The following is a 26,211-nucleotide window of genomic DNA, read 5'->3' as shown; positions in this document are numbered from 1 at the left end:
AGAAATAAGACTGTAATATATTCAACAATGGTAAAAGAAGGAGGAGGAGGCGGAAGGAGAAGGAGGAGGAGAAGGAGGAGAAGGAGGAGAAGGAGGAGAAGGAGGAGAAGGAGGAGAAGGAGGAGAAGGAGGAGAAGAAGGAGAAGGAGAAGAAGGAGAAGAAGGAGAAGAAGGAGAAGAAGGAGAAGAAGGAGAAGAAGGAGAAGAAGAAGAAGAAGAAGAAGAAGAAGAAGAAGAAGAAGAAGAAGAAGAAGAAGAAGAAGAAGAAGAAGAAGAAGAGGAATCAGCATCCAGGGAAGAGGCTCAGACTTGCTTGTGTGAGATTCTGAGTTCAATCCCTGACATCAAAGATGCTACGGTGATGCTCTGCTGCTCTAATTCTCTCTCCTCCCCATTAAGTACATAATATTTAAGCCTTCTTTTAAAAAGTAAAGAAAAATAGGTGACTTGGGGAGGTGATTTGGCAAAAAAAAAATGCATACTTTCCATATATGAGGTCGTGGGTCTCCCCAACCCCTATCTCCACATGTGAGCACCAGAGACTGGTGGAGCTCATCAGTAGTAGATTGGTACTTTCATATATTTCATAAAAATATAAAACTGGGCCATGGAAGTGCTTTAGCTATGGAGCACATGCATAAGACTCTAGGAATTTTCACCAGCACCATATAAAGAAAACAAAAGTAGACACAAAGCAATCTAGATTTAACAGAGAAAGGGGAAAATGGAGAAAAAGAAGGAAAGGACAAAGTACATGGCAACTGGGATGTCAGTTTTCTAACTTTCTAGTAAGAATTTTCTAAAATTAAAAATGTATGCCATAGATCCTAAGCATTTTTCTTTTTTAAAAAAATTTATTTATTTATTTATTTATTTATTTAAGAAAGGAGACATTAACAAAATCATAGGATATGGGGGGGGGGGGTACAACTCCACACAATTCCCACCACCCAATCTCCATATCCCATCCCCTCCCCTGATAGCTTTCCCATTCTCTATCCCTCTGGGAGCATGGACCCAGCGTCCTTGTAGGTTGCAAAAGGTGGGAGGTCTGGCTTCTGTAATTGCTTCCCAGCTGAACATGGGCGTTGACTGGTCGGTCCATACTCCCAGTCTGCCTCTCTCTTTCCCTAGTAGGGTGGGTCTCTGGGGAATCTGAGCACCAGGACGCATTGGTGGGGTCGTCAGTCCAGGAAAGCCTGGCCGGCATCCTGATGGCATCTGGAACTTGGTGTCTGAAAAGAGAGTTAACATACAAAGCCAAACAAATTGTTGAAGAATCATGGACCCAAAGGTTGGAATAGTGGAGATGAAGTGTTGGGGGGTACTCACTGCAAACTCTAGTGTACTACTGCTTTCAGGTAGATATTTGCCCTAGTTTATGGATACCTGTGATCATATGCTCTATCTCCTGGAACCTGGTCTATATCTAGGTTTTGGGACTTTGTTAGGAAGTGAACCACCTGGGATGGAACTAGAGAATACTATGAAAGGAAAGGTCTCACCCGAGTGATGAAGCTGAAGGGTTGTCATTCCACACCTGAAGTCTCTGGACACAGTCTGAAGTGAAGCATGCTGGGTGGCACTCGTTGCGTTGATTAGGTTGCGATCAGCAGATGCAATATTATTTGGTAAGAATTGGGAGAAGCATATGGGAAAGTGGGCCCTACCCTAGGGTTCCAGGACTGGGGGAAGTTTAGGCTCTATAGTGGAGATGTGAGGTTCCTGCTGTCTTAGGGTTCGAGAAGACAATCGATAGTTACTGTTATCATCACATTATTTGGTAATTGGGTTAGCTTTGAAAAGTCCCTTTGTTAGACATACAATCAATTTTCCCCTCTATTAATTAAATAGTGATTTATATTACTACAATTTAATAGGTGTGTACATAAACACCATTCCCATCACCAAAAGATTGTGTCCATCCCACCCACCCGCCCCCACCCCCGCCGGCCCAGGAAGCCTCATGTCCACCCTCCCGCTCACCACAGGGTGTTTACTTTGACGCCCTACTCTAGATTTAGTCAGATCCTGCCTTTAGTTTCCCTTTCTGATCTTTCTCAACTTCTGTTGATGAGTGGGATCATCCCATACTCATCTTTATCTTTCTGACTTAGCTCACTTAACATAATTCCTTCTAGCTCTGACCAAGATGGGTCAGAGAAGTTGAGTTCATTGTTCTTAGTAGCTGCATAGCCTAAACATTTTTCATTGCCAACGTTTCCCCTATTAACATCCAGCTTTACTATTATTGAGAATGTAGTCTGCACTCGGCTGCTCAGAGTGTGGTTCAGCACTTGTAACGTGTATGCTTAACCAGGTACACCATCGCCCGGTCCCCAAAATGTTGTTATTTATTTATTTATTTTGGTACCTTTTACTTATTTGATAGAGACATCCAGAAATTGGGAGGAATCAGCACTTGTAACAGAAGATAGATCAACCATGTTACTCTTTTAGTTCAGCTGACATTTTTTCATAAGATTAAGTCTCAGGCCTGGGAGATAGCCTAATGGTTATACAAACAGACTTGCATGTCTAAAGCAACAAAGGTCAACCTCCAATAACACCATAAGCCAGAGCTGAGCAGTGCTCTGATAAACAAATGAAATAAATAAAATAAAATCTCAACTAGGAGTTCTCTTGAAGTAGCCACTGTACTGAACTATAACCTGGCATAAGCTTCTTACTTATAGACCAGTAACAAAAAGTTTAGGGACTGGGGGTTGTATTGTTATGTGGAAAACTGGGAAATGTTATATATTTACAAACTATTGTATTTTAATGTAAACCATTAATCCCCCAATAAAGAAATTAAAAAACAAGTTTAAGGATGGCTACTTGAATAGCATTTATCTATTGATATTTATACTTTATTTCATGTATTTGTTTCACTTGTGACAGCCTTTTGTTTGTGTGTTAATACTACAGGCATAGGCTCTTAAAATGATGTTATTTTCAGAGTACAGAACTTTACACGTTATTTATATCCTTTATACACACATACTTTTTGTGTTTTGCCATTCAGAGGACAAGTAAAATGAGTTTAAAAATATTCGGGAGTTGGGCGGTAGTGCAGGGGTTAAGCACATGTGGCGCAAAGCACAAGGATCAGTGGAAGGATCCCGGTTCAAGCCCCCAGCTCCCCACCTGCAGGAGAGTTGCTTCACAAGCAGTGAAGTAGGTCTGCAGGTGTCTATCTTTCTCTCCCCCTCTGTCTTCTCCTCCTCTCTCCATTTCTCTCTGTCCTATCCAACAATGATGACAACAATAATGACTACAATAAAAAACAAGGGCAACAAAAGGAAATAAATAAATTTTTTAAAAAAGAAAAACTATTCTACTACACTACTGATTTGTAGATTGTTTTTGATGTTGCTACTTGATGTATAAAATTCTCATCAATTGTATCCTAGAAAATTATGAGCACACTGTAGACTAACTAGGACTAATGCCAAATACACCACTGAGAGGAAAGCTGTGTGTCACTCAAGCCCATAACATTGTCGCTATGTGGCCTGAGGTCCTAGGTACTCAGCAGTCCTGACTTCTACCAACTATGGACTGGTAATCTCAAACTCCTGTTCACCACTCAGGTTTAAACACAGACCTCTAGCCCAGGTATTCAAGGACAGTCAAGCATAATGAGGAGACAGAGGAAAATATCTGCACCAAGACAGCAACTGAAGAAAACCACAAATTCAACAGAGCTATGGAATATTCCTTAAAAAACAAAGTATAGTCCTAAGGATATTCATTGAAACATAAATTCAAAGAAAGAAAACTTCAACAAACTCTGAAAAAGTATAAGAAAATTCATATCTGACCCCATCCAAAAATGGGCAGAGGATATGAACAAAACATTCACTTCAGAGGAGATCCAAAAGGCTAACAAACATATGAAAAACTGCTCCAGGTCACTGATTGTCAGAGAAATGCAAATAAAGACAATATTGAGATAGATACCACCTCACTCCTATGAGAATGGCATACATCAAAAAGGACAGCAGCAACAAATGTTGGAGAGGCTGTGGGGACAGAGGAACCCTTCTGCACTGCTGGTGGGAATGTAAATTGGTCCAGCCTCTCTGGAGAGTAGCCTGGAGAACTCTCACAAGGCTAGACATAGACCTTCCATATGACCCAGTAATTCCTCTCCTGAGAATATACCCCAAGGATTCCATAATGCCCAATCAAAAAGATATGTGTACTCCTAAGTTCATAGCAGCACAATTCATAATAGCTAAAACGTGGAAGCAACCCAGGTGCCCAACAACAGATGAGTGGCTGAGAAAGCTGTGGTATATATACACAATGGAAGCTATTAAGAACAATGAACCCACCTTCTCTGACCCATCTTGGATAGAGCTAGAAGGAATTATGTTAAGTGAGCTAAGTCAGAAAGATAAAGATGAGTATGGGATGATCCCACTCATCAACAGAAGTTGAGAAAGAAGAACAGAAAGGGAAATTAAAAGCAGGATCTGACTAAATCTAGAGTAGGGCATCAAAGTAAACACCCAGTCTTTTGGTGGTGGGAATGGTGTTTATGTACATTCCTATTAAAGTGTAGTCATATAAATCACTATTTCATTAATATGAGAGGGGGGAAATTGATTGTATGTCTAGAACTTTTTAAAACACAGATTGTCTTTTTAATACATAGGCTGAGTCTTTGATATGTGGACTCTCTCAAAAGCCTAGACCAGGTAGAACAGAAGCAACTGGTGGCACAGCTATATACAAAATGCTGGATACTATACAGCAAACCCTAACAAAGGGACTTTTCAAAGTTAATCCAATTACCAAATAATGTGATGATAACAGTAACTATCCATTGTCTTCTTGAACCCTAAGACAGTAGGAACCTCACATTTCCACTACAGAGCCTATCTTTCCCCCAGTCCTAGAACCATAGGGTGGGGCCCACTTTCCTGCATGCTTCTCTCAATGCATTATCAAATAATGTTGCACCCGCCGATCGCAACCTAATCAATGCAACGAGTGTCACCCCAGCATGCTTCACTTCAGACTGTGTCCAGAGACTTCAGGTGTGGAATGACAACCCTTCAGCTTCATTACTCGGGTGAGACCTTTCCTTTCATAGTATTCTCTAATCCCATTCCAGGTGGTTCACTTCCTAACAAAGTCCCAAAACCTAGATATAGACCAGGTCCCCTGAGATAGAGCATATGTTCACAGGTATCCATAAACTAGGGCAAAATATATACCTTAAAGCAGAAGTACACAAGAGTGTGCAGTGAGTAGCCCCAACACTTCATCTGCACTATTCCAGCCTTTAGGTCCATAACTATTCAACAATTTGTTTGGCTTTGTATGTTAACTCTCTTTTTAGCCACCAGGTTCGAGATGCCATCAGGATGCCGAGCAGACTTCCCTGAACTGATGATCCCACCAATGTGTCCTGGAGCTCCGCTTCCCCAGAGACCCACCCCACTAGGGAAAGAGAGAGGCAGACTTGGAGTATGGATCAACCAGTCAACACTCATGTTCAGTGGGGAAGCAATTACAGAAGCCAGACCTTCCACCTTCTGCAACCCACAACGACCCTGGGTCCATACTCCCAGAGGGATAGAGAATGGGAAAGCTATCAGGGGAGGGGAGGGGATATGGAGATTGGGTGGTGAGAATTGTGTGAAGTTGTACCCCTCCTACCCTACGGTTTTGTTAATGTCTCCTTTCTTATATAAATAATTAAATAATAAAAAAAATGAAAAAAGAAAATTCATATCAAAAAGATAGGGCTGGGGAAATAGCATAATGGATATTTAAATAGACTTCCATGTCTGAGGCACCAAAAGTCTTAGGTTCAATCCCCAGCACCATCACAAGCCAGAGGTGAACAGTACTCTGATAAAAAAAAATTTAAAAAAAAAAGCAACAAACGGGGCTGAGCGGTAGGGCAGCAGATTAAGTGCACTTGGCACGATGCACAAGGACCAGCATAAGGATCCTGGTTCGAGCCCCTAACTCCCCACCTGCAGGGGAGTTGCTTTACAAGCAGTAAAGCAGGTCTGTAGGTGTCTGTCTTTCTCTCCCCCTCTGTCTTCCCCTCCTCTCTCCATTTCTCTCTGTCCTACCCAACAACAACAACAGAAATGACAACAATAATAATGACAACAACAAGGGCAACAAAATGGAAAAAATGGCTGCCAAGAGCAGTGGATTTGTAGTACAGGCACTGAGTCCCAGCAATAACCCTGGAGGCAAAAAAAAAAAAAAAAAGGTAACAGATACCATTTGACCACACTTTAAAAAAGAGAAAGATATCAAAGAGATAAAGACTATAGTAGTCTTATAGTAGGTGGCTGGGCGATGGTAAGTGCATGTGTTACCAAGAGCAAGGGCCCAGGTTCAAGCCCTCAGTCTTCTGCTGGGAGAAAGCTTCACAATCAGTGAAACAGAGAAGTGGGTGTCTCCTCTCTCTCTATCCCCTTTCCCTCTCAATTTCCCTGTCCTATCAAATATTTATTTGACAAATACATTTTTTTCAAAAGGGGGGGCTATAGTAACTGGGCAAAAGTAATAACTACACTAGGAGACCACCAACAAAAAGACAGAAGCCAGGATCAATAACAGCAAGACCAAAAACTACATGATCATATCAATAGATGCAGAAAAAGCCTTTGGCAAAATACAACATCCCTTTATGATCAAAACACTACAAAAAATGGGAATAGGTGGAAAATTCCTGAAGATAGTAGAGTCTATATATAGAAAACCTACAGCCAACATTATACTCAATGGTGAATAAGTGGAAGCATTTCCACGCAGATCAGGTACTAGACAGGGCTGCCCAGTATCACCATTACTATTCAACATAGTGTTGGAAGTTCTTGCCATAGAAATTAAGCAGGAGCAAGGAATTAAATGGATGCAGATTGGAAGAGAAGCAGTCAAACTCTCCCTATTTGCAGATGACATGATAGTATACATAGAAAACCTAATCCATCTTGCTCAACAATTTGTTTGGTTTTGTATGTTAACTCTCTTTTCAATCACCAGGTTCCAGATGCCATCAGGATGCTAGCCAGGCTTCCCTGGATTGAAGACCCCACCAATGTGTCCTGGAGCTCCGCTTCCCCAGAGACACACCCTACTAGGGAAAGAGAGAGGCAGACTGGGAGTATGGACCGACCAGTAAATGCCCATGTTCAGCGGGGAAGCAATTACAGAAGCCAGACCTTCTACCTTCTGCAACCCTCGGTGACCCTGGGTCCATGCTCCCAGAGGGATAGAGAGTGGGAAAGCTATCAGGGGAGGGGGTGGGATATGGAGATTGGGTGGTGGGAATTGTGTGGAGTTGTACCCCTCCTACCCTATGGTTTTGTTAATTAATCCTTTCTTAAATAAAAAAAATTTAAAAAATTTAAAAAAAAAAAAGAAAACCTAATCCATCAAGAAGCTTTTGGAAATCATCAGGAAATACAGTAAGGTGTAAGGCTACAAAATTAATAAAATACAAAATACAAAAAGTCAATACAAAAGTCAGTGTTTCTCTATGTTATGTTTCACTAAGTTAGAAAAAGATGAAATCCAGAAATCAATTCCTTTTACTATAACAATGAAAACAAAATATCTAGGAATAAACCTAACCAAAGAAGTGAAAGACTTGTATACTGAAAATTATGAGTCACTACTCAAGGAAATTGAAAAAGACACAAAGAAGTGGAAAGATATCCCATGTTCATGGGTTGGAAGGATTAACATCATCAAAATGAATATACTACCCAGAGCCATCTTAACTTAATGCTATCCCCATCAAGATCCCAAGCACATTTTTTAGGAGAATAGAACAAATGCTACAAATGTTTACCTAGAACCAGAAAAGACCTAGAATTGCCAAAACAATCTTGAGAAAAAAGAACAGAACCGGAGGCATCACACTCCCAGATCTCAAATTGTATTATAGGGCCATTGTCATCAAAACTGCTTGGTACTGGAACATGAAAAGACACACTGACCAGTGGAATAGAATTGAAAACCCAGAAGTAAGCCCCCACAACTATGGACATCTAATCTTTGACAAAGGGGCCCAGACTATTAAACGGGGAAAGTAGAGTCTCTTCAACAAATGGTGTTGGAAAAAATGGGTTGAAACATGCAGAAGAATGAAACTGAAACACTTTATTTCACCAAACACAAAAGTAAATTCCAAGTGGATCAAGGACTTGGATGTTAGACCACAAACTATCAGATACTTAGAAGAAAATATTGGCAGAACTCTTTTCCACATAAATTTTAAAGACATCTTCAATGAAATGAATCCAATTACAAAGAAGACTAAGGCAAGCATAAACCTATGGGACCACATCAAATTAAAAAGCTTGTGCAGAGCAGAGGAAATCACTACCCAAACCAAGAGACCCCCTCAGAGAATGGGAGAAGATCTTTGCATGCCATACATCAGACAAGAGTTTAATAACCAAAATATATAAAGAGCTTGCCAAACTCAAGCACAAGAAAACAAATGACACCATCCAAAAATGGACATGGACAGAATATTCACTACAGAAGAGATCCAAAAGGCCAAGAAATACATGAAAAAATGCTACAAATGTTTATCTAGAACCAGAAAAGACCTAGAATTGCTAAAAACCATCTTAAAAAGAAAGAATAGAACTGGAAGCATCACACTCTCAGATCTCAAATTGTATTAAGTCTGTCAGAGAAATGCAAATAAAGACAACAATGAGATATCACTTCACTCCTGTGAGAATGTCCTACATCAGAAAAGGTAACAGCAACAAATGCTGGAGAGATTGTGGGGTCAAAAGAACCCTCCTGCACTGCTGGTGGGAATGTAAATTGGTCCAGCCTCTATGAAGAACAGTCTGGATAACCCTCAGAAGGCTAGAAATGGACCTACCCTATGATCCTGCAATTCCTCTCCTGGAGATATATCCTAAGGAACCCAACACACCCATCTAAAAAGATCTGTGTACATATATGTTCTTAGCAGCACAATTTGTAATAGCCAAAACCTAGAAGCAACCCAGGTGTCCAACAACAGATGAGTGAATGAGCAAGTTGTGGTATATATACACAGTGGAATACTACTCAGCTATTAAAAAGTGGCAACTTCACCGTTTTCAGCCGATGTTGGATGGATCTTGAAAAATTCATGTTAAGTGAAATAAGTCAGAAACGAAAGGATGAATATGGGATGACCTCACTCTCAGGCAGAAGTTGAAAAATAAGATCAGAAGAGAAAACGCAAGTAGAACCTGAACTGGAGTTGGTGTATTTCACCAAAGTAAAAGACTCTGGGGTGGGTGGAGGGGAGAATACAGGTCCAAAAAGGATGACAGAGGACCTAGTGGGTGTTGTATTGTTATATGGAAAACAGAGAAATGTTATGTATGTACAAACTATTGTATTTACTGTTGAATGTAAAGCATCAATTCCCCAATAAAGAAATTTAAAAAAAATAAAAATAAAAAAGGAAGTTCCAATAGGCAGCAAAACAACTCAAGAAATTCCTATCTCAGAATTCCTAGATGCTTCTTAAATTATTAAATGAAGAGAATCTTATAAACATTAGTAATCTATATTTCTTCAAAAAGTATATATACCTTCATTCACCATACTTGGCTCTTGTGTTTGATCCTGAATATTATTCAATTCAACAAGAGAACAAACAGAGTCTGGTTTTTGACTCCATGAGTGACTTCTACAGCTAGGAAAAAAAAAACAAAAAAAAACAACAAAGATTTGTATTAAAGGTAAGTTGTTGATGTTTTCAAATCTGCCATGAAATGACTATCCCCCCAATGTGACATTATGTATTAATTATACAGAATAAATAAAATTTTAATAATATTCCTTAAAGCAAAAGAGTTATGTGTTGGACCCAGTGGAAAACACATCATGCTTGTTGCCACTGTGGGAGTAGAATCAGGAAATCCAAAAACATTCCCTCTATAGGGAGCCAGGTGGTGGCAGACCCAGTTGAAGGCACACATTATAGTACAGAAGGACCCAGGTTCAAGTCTCTGGTCCCCCTTCCCCTGCAGAGGGAAGCTTCACAGGCAATGACACAGTGCTAACAGGTGTCTTCTCTCTCGCTCCCACCTTCTTTTTTTCCCCCTCCTTTTGTTGCCCTTGTTGTTTTATCATTGTTGTGGTTATTATCACTGTTGTTATTGATGTCGTTGTTGGACAGGACAGAGAGAAACCAAGAGAGAAGGGGAAGACAGAGAGGGGAAGAGGAAGATAAACACCTGCAGACCTGATTCACCACCCATGAAGTGACCCTCCTGCGGGTAGGGAGCCAGGGGCTCGAACCGGGATTCTTATGCCAGTCCTTGTGCTTTGCACCATGTGCGCTTAATCCACTGCGCTGCTGTGACCCCCCCCCACCCCATCTCCCTTCTATCCCTCAATGTCTATCTCTATCCAAAATAAAATTTTAAAATATTTTAAAAGTAAAGTAAAATCTAACTACCAAAGTTCTAAAATAAACTTTTTGGGGGGCGGGCAGCAGCGCACCTGGTTAAGTTCACATAGTACTATGTGCAAGGACAGGGTTTGAGCCCCCACTCCCCAACTGTAGCATGGATGCTTCACAAGCAGTGTAGCAGGTCTAAAGATATCTTTTTTTTCTCTCTCCTTCTCTAACTCCCTTTCCCGTTTCAATTTCTCTTTGTCCATTCCAATAAAATGGAAAAAATGGCTGCTAGGAACAGTGGATTTGTAGTGCTGGCACTGAGCCCTAGCTATAACCCTGACAAAAAATAAAACCATTTTTCAACTATAACAGTGATGGCTTGTATTCAAGAATTGATTTTATAACACAGTAGTTGACACCACAATTAGCAAGAACTTATATGGAATAGAAAATACACTTCAGTGGGAAAAACCTGCATGTGTATATATTTACTCCATCAGAAGTTTATTAAAAAAGGGTATGTGTCACATACCTAATTTCAGATTTCTCTTGGCCTTCTGATCCTTCCTCATCACTGTTATCAGAAAACTGGCAGTGAAGGACTTCATCCTGTTCTTCTATGTGACAAAGAAGCATCTGACTTCGTGTCCGAAATCCAGCAACTACTCGATCCAGGGAGCATACAGAAGGACTTGTGTAGACCTTATAAGTGATTCCACCAACCAACAATAGAAAAGTAGATATTTAAATAATCTATTTTATCTACTCAGAGAATTTTATAAAATATTAACAATTAGTCACTGAAAATATGCATGATTCGTTTCACAATACTATTGTGCCTAGTAGACACACACTTCTTGATAAATTTGCAAAATTCTCTCTCTTCTGGAAAGCTCTTATCTTCAATTACAGCTTTAAGGTTAGGGATAGATGCATTAGCACTCTAAGTGATATAATATACAATTAGTACAAAGATATTTTCATGAGTTAACCTGGAACTATCTATGTTAAAGCATATTACTATTGGACAGTACACCTTAGAATTCTCAACAACAATGAATTAGAAATTGATTTTAAGGGAGTCGAGTGGTAGAGCAGCAGGTTAAGCACACATGGCGTGAAGCACAAGGATCAGCGTAACGATCCTGGTTTGAGCCCCTGGCGTCACTTCACAAGCAGGAAGCAGGTCTACAGGTGTCTTTCCCCCTCTCTATCTTCCCCTCCTCTCTCTCCATTTCCCTCTGTCCTATCCAACAACAATGACATCAATAACAATAATAATAATAGCCACAACAATGATAAAACAACAAAGGCAACAAAATGGAAAAAAGTAGCCTCCAGGAGCAGTGGATTTGTGGTGCAGGCACTGAGCCCCAGCAATAACCCTGGAGGCAAAAAACAATAAATAAATAAATAAATAAATAAATAAATAAATAAATAAATAAATAAAAGAAAAATTGTCTGCCAGGAATGGCAGAGTTGTACAAGCACCAAGTCCTAGCAGTAACTCTAACAAAAAAAAGAAATAATTGGGACTGATGCTGTGGCGCACCTGGTTAAGTGCACATGTTACAGTGCACAAGAACCCAGGTTGAAGCCTTAGGGTCCCACCTGCAGGGGGAAAGCTTTGTGAGTGGAGAAGCAGTGTTGCAGGTATCTCTCTCCCTCTCTACCACCCCCAACCTCTCAATTTCTGACTGTCTCTATCTAATCAATAAAGATGATAATTTTAAAAAGAATTTTAAAAGAGAAATGATTTATATATAGGGTTTTTTTTCTTTTGCTTCTAGGGTTACTGCTGGGGCTCAGTGCCAGCACTACAAATCCACTGCCACTGTTCCTGGCGACCATTATTTTTCTAATTTATTGGCTAGGACAGACAGAAGTTGAGAGCAGTAGGTGAAATGGAGAGGGAAAGAAAAGGGCAGACACCTGCAAACCTGCTTCACCATTTGTGAAGCACCCCCACTTTGGTGGGGAGCCGGGGGCTTGAATTCCTTGTCTGCGTCCTTGCACTTAGTACCATGTGTGCTTTCCAGGTATACCACTGCCCAGCTCCCTAATTCTTATACTTTTCTTCTTTCTTTGTTACCAATTTTATTTTTCACCACACTTCTCCATAACCAAATGTCAGAATAATTTCTCAAAAAAGTTAAATAAGTGGGGGCTGGGGAGACAGTGTAATGGTTATGCAAAAGAATTCCATGCCTAAGGTTCTGAAGTCCCAGGTTTAACCCTCAGCACCACCATAAGCCAGAGCTGAGCAATGTCCTAGTGTATTTCTCTCTCCTTCTTTATCTCTCATTAAAATAAATACTTATTTTTAAATTATAAATAATTAAATCTTAGGGGAGAAATAAAATTAAATTAACAATATAAACCATGATGAGATATAGTAGAATAGCTAGTTGAAAGAGGTTCATTACCACTAAACCAGCTGTGTAAGAAATGTTAAAGGGGGAGTCGGGCTGTAGCACAGCGGGTTAAGCGCAGGTGGCGCTAAGCACAAGGACCCACATAAGGATCCTGGTTCAAGCCCTGGCTCCCCACCTGCAGGGGTGTCGCTTCACAAGTGGTGAAACAAGTCTGCAGGTGTCTATCTTTCTCTCCCTCTCTCTGTCTTCCCCCTCCCCTCTCCATTTCTTTCTGTCCTATCCAACAACAATGACAACAATAACTACAACAATAAAACAATAAGGGCAACAAAAGGAAATAAATAAATAAAATAAATAAAATAAAAATAAAAATAAAAGAAAGAAATGTTAAAGGGGGCTACCAAGAAAGCTGGCTTAAATACTGCACTTGCTTTGCTGCCTACATGGCTCAGATTTTAGTCTGGTCCCCTCCTCACTGAACAAAATTTTGGTGCTGTGGTCTGTCTCTCTGTCTGTCTATTTGAAGAAAACTGGTCTGGAGTGGTAAAACACCAATGACAGCAAACAAAACAAAACAGGGAAGAAAGAGTAAAGAAACATATAAAAGGAAAGTAGTGAATTATTTCACTTACTACTGGAGAGTAAATAAAGAGATAAAGCAAGAGAAAACAAGCAAAGACAAGTGAAGACAAGCATCTGGTCAGTCTTACTGACTGTGGAACTGTGGACTGAGGTTACCATGGGAACCTGAAGGTGGAGGAACTGGATAGCCAAGGTGGGGAGGGAGTTTCCTGAGTGGTGAAGCAGGTCTACAGGTGTCTCTCTCACTCTCTATTTCCCATCCCCCTTTCAACTTTTCTTTGTCCTATCTAATTAAAAAAAAAAAGTAAAAGGAAAAAGAACAAATTTTTAAAAAGTAATAGCAATGGTTTTGATTTTAAAATCTAACCACTCAAAATTGGAAACTCATAGGTGAGGGCAGTGAGACCATGTAATTTTTAAAATAATTATACATACTAAGTCAAAATAAGTAGCTTCAAATCTCAGTTCAACTTGAAGTAGTTAAAGCAAGATGAAAATTATGAAGACATCAGATTTAGTCATATATAAAATATGATGGCAACAGATACCTTTTTGTCCCTGATAAAGAGTAGAAGTCATCTTTAACTATTTCTTCCAAATGTAACTATATGTTCTGAATATTTTTATTAAGACTATGCATACTTAAGGAAAAAACTATACACAAGTTTATGAAGCCAAATAGAAAAAAAAAACTCTATAGAGATATGTTGTTACATTACACTTAATAGTTTTTCAAATCTTAAACCAAAAAAGAAATTAATGTTGAGACTTTACCTTTCTGGAATCTGGTCTTGCTGGGATATAAATATAATGCCCCAGACGAGTATCAAATGGAACAGTATATGGTCTCTTTTCAAATTTTCTGGCATCTGGCCCATCTCCACAAGTGTCCTTAGCTGAAGAAGTCATTGACAGGTTAAATTTGCTTAGTTCTTGACTCAGTTGATCCACAAGAAGTTGTTGTTCTATTATTTTTTCATTCTTTGTGGAAAATTAAAGAGAGGGAGAATCAACACGTGTACAGAGTGTTATTAAAAAATTGTACCATGATAAAAAAAAAAACAACTACCTTAAAAGTACAGTAAAATCTCATTTATCCCAAGGCTTCCCTTCTGATGTTTACAAGTCTCTAGGATTGTTCTCAGTAGTAAAAAAATGTTTGAACAGTAAACAACAACAGACAGTCTGAAGAATCAAGTACTCAAAGATAACACACCATAGAACCTGATTGGTTTCTCTGGTCAGATGGTCTTTATGGATCATTGGATTTCACTATTTGAGTGAAATCCAAGAAGTAACAAGAAACCCCAAAAAAAAAGGAGGGGCTGAAAATTAGTGCAACAACAAAGGAGACAGAAGTGGGAACAGGTGCAGGGAAGTGAAAGCCTTATTAAGAGAAAAAGAAAGGGGCCTAAGTTTTTGGAGACACCTATCATAGGAAGATGAGAATTTGTACCTATGTGTCAACAAATATACTGTGATTCATTAATCTCACTTCCACCCCCCAATAAATAACACACCATAGAACCAGAGACGGTTCAGCAACTGGTTAATTTGCCAACTTGTAGCACTTTTGATTTTTATAAAAGTTTGGATTTTCTGAGTGAAATCCAAGAAGTAGCAAGAGACAAAAAAAATTGAAAAGAAACAACAAAGGAGAGAAGAGTACTAAAAGGTGCAGTAGATTAAGCTAAAAAATAAAAGAAAAAAAATCTCCTATATTGAAAATAAAATACTTGTTTCTAAAATTTCTATGAAATAACCAAGATATTCTTGGCAGAGAAAGGGGGGAACAGATTAGAAGGCCTTTCTCTACCAACTATCTTGACTTACATGAAGTTATAAGAAATTTACAGAACTAGCTACATTGGGAAATTCTACCTGCAATCTGTTCACTTTTTGCGCTTCTTTCAAAGATAGAGCATGTCCTTTATTTTCTTGTACCATCACTTGCACTTGATTCTTTAGTTCCTTCAACTCCAGTTCCTTCTGATTAAATACTACTTCATCAGCAGCCAGAGCACACTAGGGGATGGGAAGCACAAGAAAAATTCACCACGGGAAACTCTCAAGAGAACATATAATACTAGAAGACAGTGATTTCATAGAGACCTGGTGATGTCTCTTTTTCTTATCTTGCTCATTTTCAACTTCATGTTTCTGGTTTCTTTATAAGAAAGAAACAGCAGACTAGACCTATCAAAGCTATAATATTATAATTAATTACCATGAAAACAGAAATGTTTTCCTGATATTTATGTCCTACATTATAAATGGAAACCAATTATTCAGACTCTCCATTCAAAGAGACTTTTACAAGTTTGCTAGAATTACAATGAGATTTGCTAGAATTACAATGAATCTTTTAAATCAAAAGGGTCATTTTATCAAAAACTTGCATAAGAATTTATTTAGATGTTTAAATAAAGAATATTTGGCAATTTTGTATAGTTTTAATATAAAGAGATATATTTTGAAAATATGGAGGATGACCTAGACTGAGGGAGAGTGTGTCTCACAGAAAATTGAGAAATTTTACACATGTATCAAAAACTATATTTACTGTAAAGCATTAATCCCCTCCAATAAAGAAAAAAAATTTCATGGAGTTAATTTAAAAAAAAAAAGAAAGAAAATATGGTTAAGCAAACAGGCTTTTTTTTCTTAGTTTCTAATGAATAATATCTGTTGGGGCCACCTCATCATTCAGGGCCCTAGCCAGGGAATTCTGGGATTCCCAGATAGATTTGATGGGCCTAGACCTCTAAAAGATCCCTCTCTCCACCATCACTGGTCATCTTACCAGGAAAAACATCATAAACCCTCTTGTGGGCCTCTACAGGACCTTCTGGTCAGTGTAGAACAACAATGGTAGAAACTGCCCCACTCTCCGAAGGGAAGCTAGGTGAAGCTAGGTCAGCATACTCTGCCACTTGAAGGAGGCCAGTCCTGAAATGAATGCAGCCTAGAATGTTCCTAGTTATGATCAAGAAATGCCTTCTCTCTCTCACCCTCTATTAAAAGAAAAAGGGAAGAAAAAAAAAAAAGGAAAGGCAAAAAATCACTAGGAATGGCAGAATTCTGCAGGCTCTAAGCCCTTGTGATAAACCTGGTGACAAAATAATAATAAATAAGTATTTGTATGGGCTTAGAAGTACAGCATATGACATATGTGAGGTCCTGGGTCTGATCTCCAGCACCACCTGAGAGAGAAACAAATACAAAACAAGTGGAACTCCATAGACAGTCGAGTGGTGCTTTGCCTGTCTGCCTTTTTCTCATTCATTAAAAAAATATAAAAAGGGGGTCCGGTGGTAGCACAGCAGGTTAAGCGCACATGGCACAGGTTAAGCACAAAGTGCAAGGACTGGCATAAGGATCCCGGTTCCAGCCCCTGGCTCCCCACCTGCAGGAGGGGGAGCTCCCTTCACAGGTGATGAAGAAGGTCTGCAGGTGTCTGTCTTTCTCTCCCCCTCTGTCTCCCCTCCTCTCTTGATTTCTCTCTGTCCTATCCAGCAACAACAGCAGCAATGACAACAATAATAACAAGAAGGGCAACAAAATGGGAAAAATGGCCTCCAGGAGCAGTGGATTCATAGTGCAGGCACTGGGCCCCAGCAATAACCCTGGTGGAAAAAATAAATAAATATACATATACACATACACATACACATATACATAGTAGGCCAGGGAAGTGGTTCAAGTGGCAAACTGCATGCCTCACATGCATCAAGCTCTGGGTTCAATCTCCAACACCACATTATAGTTTTACTGCTTATTATATATTTAAAAATAATTTAACTGGTGATAATAGTTATTCAAAATATGTAATAGAAAGCAATCATGTCCTTTGAGAGTTACTTCAGAGGGGATGAACTTTACCAATACTTAACTAATAGCAAAAAATTAAAGTTATGTTATCGACAATCTTTGAAAATGAGGGGACTGTATGCAAAATGACACTTGCCCTTCTCAAGCAATAATCTGACTATTATTCTATCATTGAGATGTCTCATTGATCTCATCTTCACTAAGTGAGACCTTTTTAAGGTAATCACTTTTTAAAAGTAATTACCGGGGCCAGGCGGTGGCACACCTGATTAAGGACCTACAGTGCTTAAGGCCCCAGGTTCAAGCCCCTGGTCCCCACCTGCAAGGGGAAAGCTTCACGGGAGTCGGGCAGTAGCGCAGTGGGTTAAGGGCAGGTGGTGCAAAGCACAAGGACTGGCATAAGGATCCCGGTTCAAGCCCCAGGCTCCCTACCTGCAAGGAAGTCGCTTTACAGGTCTGCAGGTGTCTGTCTTTCTCTTCCCCTCTCTGTCTTCCCCTCCTCTCTCCATTTCTCTGTCCTATCCAACAGCGAACGACATCAGCTACAACAATAATAACTACAACAAGGCAACAAAAAGGAAAATAAATAAAAAAAAAAGAAAGCTTCGCAAGTGGTGAAGCAGAGGTACAGGTGTCTCTCTCCTCTATCTCCACTTCCCCTCTCAATTTCTCTGTCTCTATCCAATAATAAATTTAAAAATAGTAATAAATTTTTAAAAAGTAATTACCTGCATGGGGCCAGGTGGTGGTGCACCCAGTTGAGCACACATGCTATCTATCATTCGTAAGGAAACAAGTTCCAGTCCCTAGTCCTCAACTGCAGGCAGGGGAAGCTTCACAAGCAGTGGAGGAGTGCTTGGTGCGCCTCTTACTCTCCCCTTCTCTCTCCCTATTTCCCTCTGTCTCGTAACAAAGAGGAAAAAAGAGGGGGCTGCATGGTAGCACAGCGGGTTAAACGCATATGGTGCAAAGCGCTAGGACTGGAATAAGGATCCCTCGAGGCCCTGGCTCCTCACCTGCAGGCGGTCGGGTAGCTTCACTGGCGGTGAAGCAGATCTGCAGGTAGAGTCTATCTTTCTCTCCTCCTCTCTGTCTTCCCCTCCTCTCTCGATTTCTCTCTGTCCTATCCAACAATGACAGCAATAACAACAACAATAAACAATAAGTGCAACGAAAGGGGAAAAAATGGCCCCCAGGAGCAGTGGATTAGTAGTGCAGACACTGAGCCCCAGAAATGACCCTAGGGGCAAAAAAAAAAAAGAGAGAGAGAAATGCCACCTGGTAATCGGTGAAGCTGGTCTGCAGGCATCTGTCTTTCTCTCCCCCTCTCTGCCTTCCCCTCCTCTCTCCATTTCTCTCTGTCCTATCCAACAATGACAACATCAGTAACAACGATCACTACAACAATAAAACAAGGGTAACAAAAGGGAATAAATAAATAAATATTTTTAAATGCCACCTGGTGCGAACACATGAGCCCCAGTAATAAGCCTGGTGCCCAGGAGGGGAAAAAAAGTAATAACTTGCTTACCTCAAAGGCAACTGAATAGGACTGAGAAAAGGCATAGGCATATTGCCTGATTGCCTGGTTTAGAAAACTCTCTAAACAGTCAGGTTTACCAATCTGCCCACACAGGAACTCCTGGGATGTGCCCCTAGTGTCACTAATAGGCTAGGGACCAGCAGGTTAAAAATATAGGATACTATGATAAGCTAGCATTTCTGAGTCCTAGTACAGGTATCCTTTTCATCACATCATAATTGATACTCTTACAACAACCCTATAAGGTTGTTATTATCATTATTTCTATTTTAAACAGGGAAATTAAAGCACAGAGATGTCAAATATTGGCTCAAAGTCACAGAGCTAGTAGATAGGAGAAGCTAGGGTTCAATGTCGGAAGTTTTAAACAGTGATGTTATATTTTTTCTCTCCCTCTCTCTCTCTCTCTCTCACACACACACACACATACAAGAGAATGAAGTTTTAAAAGGAAACAAAATTTTAAAGAGACAAATAGGGTGAGAAATTATACCAGTCATTTTTCTATTTGCTGTTCAGTAGCATCCAAAGATTATCAATTCAACATGACTGCAAGCCAAAAAAGGGGAATCTATTTTTAAAGATGGACAAATAATGAATGCAACATTTCTCATTTTGAGATTCATTAATATATATGCTGTCAAACTTCCTAGAAGTTTTAAGATTAGGAAACTTGTTTACTTTTTTGCAACCTAGCACTCCTCAGAACAATCTGATGATGGCACTCTTTTTCATCAAGTTTGTTTGGTTTTTTTCACTTCTTTTTTTTTTAAGCATGTATTTTTTTACATTTATTTATTTATTTTCCCTTTTGTTGCTTTTTTTTGTTGTTATTGATGTCATTGTTGAATAGGACAGAGAAATGGAGAGAGGAGGGGAAGACAGAGGGGGAGAGAAAGACACCTGAGACCTGCTTCACCACTTGTGAAGCGACTCCCCTGCAGGTGGGGAGCCAGGGGCTCGAACCAGAATCCTGACACCGGTCCTTGAGCTTCGCACCACCTGCACTTAAGCCACTGCACTACCTCCTGACCTCCCCCCACCCTTTTTTTTGTTTCCAGGGTTACTGCTGGACCTCAGTGCATGTACTTCGAATCCACTGCTCCTAAAGGCTATTTTTTTCCCTTTTGTTGCCCTTGTTGTTTATTGTTCTGTTGTTGTTGTTATTATTACTGTCGTTGTTGGACAGGACAGAGAGAAATCAAGAGAGGATGGGAAGACAAAGATGAGGAGAGACAGACACCTGCAGACCTACTTCACCCCTTGTGAGGTGACCCTCCTGCAGGTGAGGGGCCAGGGGGTTGAACCAGGATCCTTACGCCAGTCCTTGTGCTTTGTGCCACGTGAGCTTAACCTGCTGCTACCACCATCCGACCCCCATCAAGATTTCTTTAGGAAAACATAATCCAGAGTGCACAACCTAGAGCAAGCTTGACTTTAGAGTTTTCAACAGCTGGAAAGATGACAGTTACACTGATGATGCAAAAGCAATGATGCCACATTTCATGGGGTTATTAGTTAGTTTCAAATGAACTAAAATATTAATAAATTAATAATATACAGATTAATTGGCAACATCTGTTTCAACTATAATATGGCAAATATCAATAGATATCACCCACATACACGAAGGCTCTTTTGGAGAACCTCAGTTATAAGACAGTAAAGAAATTTTGTTAGGAAAAGAGTTTGAGAACTGTAGCAATATACTACAAGTTTATTTCTAATATATATTTAAAGTATTGAAGAAATCTCTTAATTAGAAAACTATATTTTCAACTATGTGGTTTCTTATCTTTTAAAAACTGGCATAAGAGGGTTGGTGGTGGCACACACACTTAAGCACACACATCACCATATGCAAGGACCAGGGTTCAAGCCCCCACTGCTCCTCACCTACAGAGGGGATGCTTCATGAGCACTGAAGCAGGTCTGCAGGTGTCTTTCTCTCCCCTTCTCTATATCCCCTCCCCTCTCAATTTCTCTCTGTCCTGTCAAATAAAAATAGAAAAGTAGGGGGGAAAAAAGGCACTGAGCCCTAACAATAACTCTAGTGGCAAAATAAGTAAGTACTGGTTTAATATCCACTAGCCTACAAGATTGCAAAGCCACATATGCGGAGTGAGTTATACCTATTCTCTTATCATTTCCCCCATGATACATATTATTACTCTCTATACATATACATATATATTTTACAAAAAATGGGAAAGCCTAATTTTTCAGTCAATATATGTATAGGCAATCTACATGCATGCATTCCTTAACTGTTATCAAACATGATAATTATCTGTTTGTTAAAAAAAATCCATACTCATCGACCAGTCAACACCCATGTTCATCAGGGAGGCAATTACAGAAGCCAGACCTTCCACCTTCTGCAACCCACAACGACCTTGGGTCCATGCTCCCAGAGGGATAAAGAATAGGAAAGCTATCAGGGGAGGGGATGGGATATAGAGATCTGGTGGTGGGAACTGTGTGGAATTGTACCCCTCCTATCCTACGGTTTTGTTGATATCTCCTTTTTTAAATAAATAAATAAATAAAATTTTAAAAATCCATATTCCAGCAGCTTGGGAGATGGTTCAACTGGTAGAGCATTGGACTTTATGCCAGAGGCTGCTAGTTCAATCAGGAAAAATTTTCCAGTCAAGTTCTGCCCTGTTCCCACCACCTACACCCCTCCCCTGCCCCTGCCTAATGTGAAACTCTCGTATGTAATAAATAAAACAAATAATTTTTAAAAAATCAATACTCCAGAGCCAGCATAATAGCTCACTTGGCAATCTAGGTTCAAGTCCTACCCCTACTGAATTAAAGGAACTTTGATGCTGTGGTTTCTCTTTCCCTCCCTTTATCTCTCAATCTCACTCTCTTTCTGTCTTAAAAAGTCAGCACCAGGTGGTAAAGCTCAAGAAATGACCAAAAGAAATCAATACAACCTATTTACATCTGTGTTCATAAAAGTACAGTTTGTAATAAACCAAACTTGGAAACAACCCAGATGCCCAGTGACAGGAGAGTAGACAATAAAGTTGTGGTATATATACACAATGGAATACTATACAGCTGTTAAAAATGAAAGTTATGTACTTTGCCTCGTCTTCTTTAGAACTTGAAGAAATCATGTTAAGTGAGATAAGAGAAGGAGGAGGAGGAGAAGCAGCAGCAGCAGAGGAGGAGGAGGAGGGGAAGCAGCAGCAGCATAGGAGGAGGAGGAAGAGGAAGAAGAAGAAGAAGGAAAAGAAGAAGAAATACAGGTAGAACTTGAAAAACAGGGGGTATGGTGGTAGGTAGCACAGCAGGTTAAACACACGTGGTATAAAGTGCAAGGACCAGCCTAAGGATCCCGGTTTGAGCCCCTGGCACCCCACCTGCAGGGGAGACCCTTCACAGGCAGTGAAGCAGGTCTGCAGGCGTCTCTTTCTCTCCCTCTTTCTAGCTTCCCCTCCTCTATCAATTTCTCTCTGTCCTATCCAACAACAATGACATCAAAGCAATAACAATAATAATCACAACAACAATAAAAAAACAAGGGCAACAAAGGGGGGGGAAGACTCCAGGAGCAGTGGATTTGTAGAGGTGGCACTGAGCCCCAGCAATAACCCTGGAGGCAAAAAAAAAAAATCTTGAAAAATAAGAACAGAAAGGAACAACACATTGGAATTCAGATGAGGTGTGGTGAATTACACCAAAGCAATAGACTTTGGGGGAGGCAGGGGAGTAAAAGAAAGAAATCAATAATCCAAACTCAAAGGATGAAATTTTTTTTTCAAGAACACATTCAAGTTAATAAATCTTAACTTTCATGGTGGATGCAGTGTGAAACTATACTCTGTAATCTTATAATGTGTGACCCACTATTAAATCACTAATAAAAATTAAGACTTTTTTTTCTTAAGTGTATTTATTTATTGGTTAGGGATAGAGAGAAACTGAGAAGATAAAGATAGAAGAGATAGAAAAGGAGAGAGACATCTGCAGCACTGCTTCACCATTTGTGAAGCTTTCCCTTGCAGTGGGAAACCATGAGCTTGTATCTGGATCCTTGTGATAGTAATATGTGTGTTCTACCAAGTATGCCACCACCCGGCCCCATGAATAACTTTTTTTTAATTGTCCTCTTCCCTCCCTCCCTCCCTTCCTTCTTTCCTACCTTCCTTCCTTCCTTTCATCCTTTCTTACCAGAGCACTGCTCAGCTCTGGTTGATGGTGGCATGGGGAACTAAACATGGGACTTTGGAGCCTCAGGTAAGAATTTCTTTGCATAACCATCATGCTGTTTACCCACCACACTAAAAACTGTTTCTGAAAGCATGCTTCTTTGCATTATCTAAATCAATAAGCAGGTCCACAAGATTCTATTTCATAAACTTACCAAATTAAATCTTTTAAAAAAATATTTATTTATTCCCTTTTTGTTGCCCTTGTTGTTTTTATTGCTGTAGTTATTATTGTTGTTGATTTCATCGTTGCTGGATAGGACAGAGAGAAATGGAGAGAGGAGGGAAAGACAGAGAGGGGAGAGAAAGACAGACACCTGCAGACCTGCTTCACCACTTGTGAAGTGACCCCCCTGCAGGTGGGGAGCTGGGGGCTCAAACTGGGATCCTCATGCTGGTCCTTGTGCTTTGCGCCATGTGCGCTTAACACGCTGCGCTACCGCCCGACTGCCCAAGTTAAATCTTTTAATAAAAAGAGAGGGTAAGTCAAAAAGGGTTGGATTATGAAAAAGCAGCAGGGAGAAATAAACAGCAAAGGCATCTCAGGTTGCTCATATAATTCTTTTTTTTTCCTCAAAAAATACCTGAAACTAGAAATTGGCTCCTACTTGCCCCAGTAAATTTAATCTTTATAAAGTGACTTATCAAATTGGTATCTAAGTACCTGGCATTTTTTAAGCTCTCTCTTCAGTTGCAGAATGGTAATATGCTGTGGCTCTTCCTCGCTGTTAACAGTGCCTCTGTTTCCTCGGAATGAAGTGAGGATTGCCTTCCTGATCTCCTGGGTCATGTTACACCACTCCTGCAGTTTGTGTTGCTGTTTTTGGCTCAATCTGACAGCATCTTTCAAGTCTACCAGGAAGGTGAAGGCTTCCTCTATACAATTTTGGTAGCCCAGGCATTCTCCTTGTAGCTGGGCGACTTGCTCCTCCAGGGAATGAATCCTGATTTTATCGGGCGTCCCCTCTCGGGTTTGGTTAGTTTGACTGACGCTACTAGCCTGCTGGCTTTGCAGAGCTTCTCGAAGCAACTTGATCTCAAATTCCATTTCGTCCATGCGGTCTGACTCAGGGCTGAAGTTCAAGGTGGGTTTGTTTCTAATGTTGCGTGCCCTGTTGGCATATTTGAGGGAATTTAAGGACTCGTCAAAGTCTGCGGAGGATGGGCTAACACAAGTGATCATAACAGTCTTGGCACTGCCTCCAAGGGAATCTTTGAGAAGTCGGGTAATTTTCGCATCCCTGTAGGGGATATGTGAGCTCTTCCTGCGTGGGTCCCCGAGAGCGCTGATGACATTTCCTAAAGCCAGTAGGCCACTGTTGATTTGAATTGATTCTTTGAAGCGTTCGCCAGTGTTCCCTGTTTTGGTTGCCCTTTCTGATCCTGCCAAATCTACGAAGTGGAACTTTGAAACTATGTTCCGGCGGGAATACCAAGATCCATCTTCAGTTGCCTCAATGTTTTTCTCCACTTGACAAAGGCTGATAGTAAAAATGGCGTGTGACCTGCTGGAGTGCTCGTTCATCTGGGTGGTGCCCGTGTGCCTGGCTGCATTCCCCATCTCCAGCAGGCTGATCACCTCATCTGCGCTCTCCACCTGGCATTCTTTGGCTCCAACGATCACTAAAAATCACAATAGCAAATGTTTAAGTCAAGTTTCTTTTTTTTTAATAGAATATATTCCTTTTTCTAAAAAAAAGATTAATGAGAAAGATAGGAGGAGAGACAGAAAGGACTAGACATCACTCTGATGCAGGTGCTGCTGGGGACTGAACTCGGGACCTCTTGCTTGAGAGTCCAATGCTTTACCCACGGCACCATCTCCTGGACCACTTTAAGTCAAATTTTCATCAAAATCCAGTATAGTGAAGCACACAACAGTAATCATTTGCTTAGCAGTCCAGCCAAAATGATCTCTCTTCAATATCATGGTCAGACTGACAGAGGTTATACAAGCTCCTGTGCTAACTACGAATAGACATGGGCCTTAAGTCAGATGGAGTTTACAGTTAAGGGTATTTATACATTTTTCCATATTTGGGAGTATCTCTCTGCTCTGACCCAGATTTCTAGTCCTATCCTCAACTCCTGATACCATCTTCCCAGACAATATTGCTAGTCTACCTGCATGCTAGCTATTGGGCTCAGTCAAAAATTAGTAAAGTCATGGGCCCCTTGGAATATACCTAAAATAGACTTCCTAGCTCCTTCCAACATGAAGACCCCAAATCTCATCTGCTGTACTTTTACCTTTAAGTTCCTGCTTATTAAAACAAATTGTTCTGCTTTATGTCTTAATGCTTTTCAGTCACCAAGTTGCAAATGCTACCATGATACCAACCTGACTTCCCTGGGAGGATGAGCTCACCAATGTGTCCTGGAACCCCAACTTCCCAGAACCCTATCCTACTAGGGAAAGATAGAAACAGGCTGGCGGTATGGATCAACCCTTCAATGCCCATATCCAATGGAGAAGCAATTACAGGTGCCAGACCTTCCACCTTCTGCTTCCCATAAAGATCTTTGGTTCATACTCCCAAAGTGACAAAGAATAGGAAACTTACAATAGAGAGGAGATATGGAACTCTGATGATGAGAATTGTATGGAATTGTACCCTTCTTATCCCACAATCTTGTCAAACGTTATTAAATCACTAATAATAATAATAATCTCGAAGGCATCATGTTGAGTATACACATTATAGTGCACAAGGACCCAGGTTCAAGCACCCAGTCCCCACTTGCATGGAGGGATATTTGCAAGTGGTAAGACAGTGCTGCAGGTGTTTCTATTCCATATATATATATATATCCCTTTCCCTCTCAATTTATGTCTCTATCCAAAATAACTAACTAAATAAATAAATAATATTAAGAGAAGTAGGAGAAGAAGAGGAGGAGGAGGAGGAGGAAAGAGAAAAGATTAATACCAAACTATCTCACTTATAGGTGTAACTTAAGAATAAGAACAGTAAGGGAACAGGATAGACAGCCTAATGGTTATACAAAGAGACACTCATGCCTGAGGCTCCAAAGTCCCCCATGCCACCATAAGCCAGAGCTAATCAGTGCACTGGTTTAAAAAAATGCGAGTCAGAGCCCCCACACCTATGGACATCTAATCTTTGACAAAGGGGCCCAGACTATTAAATGGGGAAAGTAGAGTCTCTTCAACAAATGGTGTTGGAAAAAATGGGTTGAAACATACAGAAGAATGAAACTGAGTCACTGTATCTCACCAAA

The 26,211-nt window shown here is 40.2% G+C and overlaps 1 protein-coding gene across 2 annotated transcripts in view; it reads right to left on the bottom strand.

Moving 5' to 3' along the window:
- KIF27 (kinesin family member 27) overlaps positions 1–26,211 on the bottom strand; it is a 94,989-nt gene that overhangs the window by 53,593 nt on the left and 15,185 nt on the right. For both annotated transcript variants that reach the window (XM_060199499.1, XM_060199500.1), the window contains exons 4-8: positions 23,633–24,591; positions 15,250–15,393; positions 14,143–14,349; positions 10,944–11,113; positions 9,597–9,700 (exon numbers count right to left, since the gene is read on the bottom strand). In XM_060199499.1, the coding sequence (XP_060055482.1) occupies positions 9,597–9,700; positions 10,944–11,113; positions 14,143–14,349; positions 15,250–15,393; positions 23,633–24,591 (1,584 nt within the window). The remainder of the gene's footprint in view (positions 1–9,596; positions 9,701–10,943; positions 11,114–14,142; positions 14,350–15,249; positions 15,394–23,632; positions 24,592–26,211) is intronic.

The sequence above is a fragment of the Erinaceus europaeus genome, chromosome 10 (genome assembly GCF_950295315.1).
Source record: "Erinaceus europaeus chromosome 10, mEriEur2.1, whole genome shotgun sequence".
Classification (NCBI taxonomy): Eukaryota; Metazoa; Chordata; class Mammalia; order Eulipotyphla; family Erinaceidae; genus Erinaceus; species Erinaceus europaeus.
Note: the sequence above shows the minus strand (reverse complement) of the source record. Positions and strands in the feature narration are given on the sequence as shown.